Source organism: Schistosoma mansoni, chromosome 6, assembly GCF_000237925.1.
Source record: "Schistosoma mansoni strain Puerto Rico chromosome 6, complete genome".
NCBI classification, from domain to species: domain Eukaryota; kingdom Metazoa; phylum Platyhelminthes; class Trematoda; order Strigeidida; family Schistosomatidae; genus Schistosoma; species Schistosoma mansoni.
The window spans coordinates 368,262-371,663 of record NC_031500.1 but is presented as its reverse complement, the minus strand read 5'-3'; the positions used below and the strand labels follow the sequence as shown (position 1 = coordinate 371,663).

General features: G+C 38.2%; 1 protein-coding gene across 1 annotated transcript; it reads right to left on the bottom strand.

Moving 5' to 3' along the window:
- Nucleotides 1-200: 200 nt before the first annotated feature.
- Nucleotides 201-1,208, bottom strand: Smp_162180 (putative crp3/crip3; the record flags this gene model as incomplete). The annotated part of the gene is made up of 3 exons (XM_018797856.1): nt 201-306; nt 989-1,136; nt 1,172-1,208. 3 exons carry the CDS (start codon nt 1,206-1,208, stop codon nt 201-203), a joined length of 291 nt encoding a protein of 96 aa, XP_018652856.1.
- Between the last annotated feature and the right edge of the window lie 2,194 nt (nt 1,209-3,402).

Here is a 3,402-nt window from a genome sequence, read left to right as displayed (position 1 = left end):
ATAATATCCTACTATATTTGAATTATGAGTTTAACTTATTGACGATCAATTTCAACAACACTGACTACAGTTTGAGGTGCCATTTTTGAGCTTTTCTCGGATGATTTTCTGTGTACTTGTGTAAATTTAACTTTCTAGTGTTTTAAATTGATAAACAATATGAAGAAGCTGTGAAATCAAGATGAGGAAATTGAAGATCTCTATTGATTGCCAAAGAAATTTGAGGCGTTCTCTTTACTTGCTCCTTTTAAGACCCAATAATGTATTAAAAAATTTCCCACCCACAGTTTTGGTAAACCTTTCACGCTGAATAAGAAATAAATCATCTAATCATTGCATAAACTACCTAGAACACTACCGACAAACTTTCACTACCAATTGCATGGAAAATCCGAACTTCATAATGAATGAGCAATTATTATTGGTCTTTATAATTACAATAACAGACAATTACTGAATGACAGATAATATCGCTATAAAAGATTCATGTAGTTACGGTATATAGCTAATTTGGTATGTGCTGAGCATCGTTGATAATGGACCCCGCAAACGGCGATCCTTACGGTTGCTTAATTCTGCATCCGATGCTATCTGAATTGCTAATTACAGTTTATTGGTTTTCCTCTTTGTATATTCATTTAATCGTATCTGGAAAGCAGTAGATCAACAGAGTAAAAGCATTTATTAAATGAGAATACATTCCAGTCTTTGAAGTTAGATTATCCTCTCACATCCTGACATAACGCAATGTCACATGTGTGTGAATGTACGTAAAAAGCTATCTATTATTATCTTCTGAATTATCGAATTAACAGTGTATGCCAGTATACACAAAAGAGTAAATTTTCAAGAAGAAACCCGAAGCCGAAGATTATGTCTTGAACTGTTTTAGACATTGGTTATCATCAATGGTATTTTATATCTGTTACTTGCAGGAAACTTTCAAATAATTAAAAATTGACATTAAAAAAAGAAAAAAATTACTTACCGGAGATCATAAATACTTCTCATTAGTGTGCCGTTCGTTGAAAAACCATAGCTATTTGGCCCATAGTTCTTCGCATAGCAACTTTTGCAATACAAAGAACCCTTATGATCATTTGCAGTGAAACTGTCTAGAGCTTTAGAACACTGACCTAGAACGAAGGTCAGTCATATGCCATAATCTTACAGCATTTGAAACATTGTTTATGAAATGCACGACCCATAGCCCTTATTTCTTCTGCAAAATATACGTTTTTTGAGCAGACAGGACATGCTACTGGTTCAAATCTGTTTTTCATCATCAATTAATCAGCTATGAAGTAAGTCGAAAGAAACCCATGTATTTTGAATGAAACACAGATACACTGAACATAGCAATTCAAGGTTGCCTATTATATTGAACAGGTAAAACAGAATGAAAATTACAATAATTATGAACCACAAATATTCCGATTGGTCCCTTTTTAGTTTTATGTCTTAGATTATAGTATTTATCGACTTCATATTTTATTCAATGAGAGCAAATTCTGAAGGATTCAAAAGAAATCTGAAGTACTATAGTGTTGGATGTGTCAGCTTTACACGTCTATCTACAACAGGTGGATTGAGATGTTCAACCTCAACGTGAAGTGGATACTCATTGGGATTTCTTACTGCACGTGCTCTTATGTGCTACAAAACAGTCAGTTCTTCAAATAGTTCCCAAAAGCTACAGGCAACCTTCAATCAACAAGAATCGCACTCTTCGTTTGTTAAGCTGCAAAGGGCACTGATGGACAGAATACAAACGAACTGATAACAACAGCACGTACGTGCAATACAAATATATAAGGAACATATGCACAAAGGCGATATGAGAAGACATGCTCCAGTACCAGATAAAGCTTATCGATAACTTTGTCTCCAATCAGAAAAGCTTATTCCGTCATGCTACTTCTCTTCGGTAAGCCAAAACTGGAGTTTCCCAACTGCTAGGTCTTAATGGCCCGACCAATAAAGACGGTGATGCCGCTAACCTTTTGGCTGAACAATACTCTCGAACATCACAACCGACCCGCATCAACTATACTGGTGGAAGCTTCATCTGCAACTTCATAGAACTTTCTGGAGTAAACCTGAGCGCTGACTTGGTGTTCCGAAAACTGCAGCACCTAGGAGAAGATACTTCTCCTGGTTCGGATAGGGTTTATTCTGCTATACTGAGAGAAGCAGCTCCAATTCTGGCAACACCGCTTAACGTGATATTCTCACACTCGCTAAACCGAGGCAAACTATGCGAAATTTGGAAGCTGGCTCATATCACACCAGTTTTCAAAGGAGGTCGGCGCAAAGAAACTTCAAGTTACCGACCGACGACTCTTCTCTCTATACCTCCAAAAAATATGGACTCCCTGATATGCGATGGTATAAGCGACTATTTATTATCCTTAAACTTCTCACACCAACAACATAGTTTCAGGAAGGATCACCGTTGCATAACCACGCTGCTGATTGCGGTGAACAGATGGACAAACACTCTTGATCGCAAGGGGAAGGTTGGCGTTATTTATCTTGATTTCTCAAAAACTTTTGATAGGGTCAACCAAATATGTCTTATCAATGAGCTCAAACGATTGGGTATCAAACCAATTCTAATTGACTGACTCGCTTCATATCCAGAAAACTGACATTTTAATGTCAGGGTTAACTTCACTTTCTCTCAGGCTACGGAATGTCCTAGTGGCGCCCCCCAGGGCACGTTATTAGGACCTCTTCTTGGTTTATATAAATGATCTTCCACGACAGGTATCGCTTGACTTATTACTTTTTGCTGATGAGAAACTTTGGAGAGAGAAACGCAACCAGGAGGATAGACTGGCACTTAAGGAAGATCTGACCCGACTTCAAAGGTGGTCAGACGATAACGGACTTACCTTCAACACTTCAAAGTGCAATGTAGTCCATCTGCGACATGTTGCAGACTACAGTTACAATCTAGGAAACTCCTCTCTAGAAGTTTCCCAAGTCAAAAAAGATTCAAGAGTGTTGGTACCCTACGACCTGAAGTCGTATGCGAACTGTGACAAAACGCCTTTCACGCAAACTTTGCACTGGTAACATTGAAGTGCATTTTTGGCCAGTTTGACGGAAGAACTTTCCACATAATCTTCAACAGTTTTATCTATCCTTATTTAGAGTATGGAAACATAGTATTTCCTCCCTCCCTCCAAAAGAATAGGGACACTCTGGAACGTATCATACGTCGAGGCACGAAATCAGTTCGGGGATTCAAATTCAGACCTTATGAACAGCGCCTCCATTCACTTAACCGTTACCCGTTAGAGTACAGGCGTCTTAGAGGTGACCTTATGACTTAGAGTATCCCTAACATTTCTGGTCATCCCCTTAAACATCTTCTTAAGCTAAGTAGCAACATTA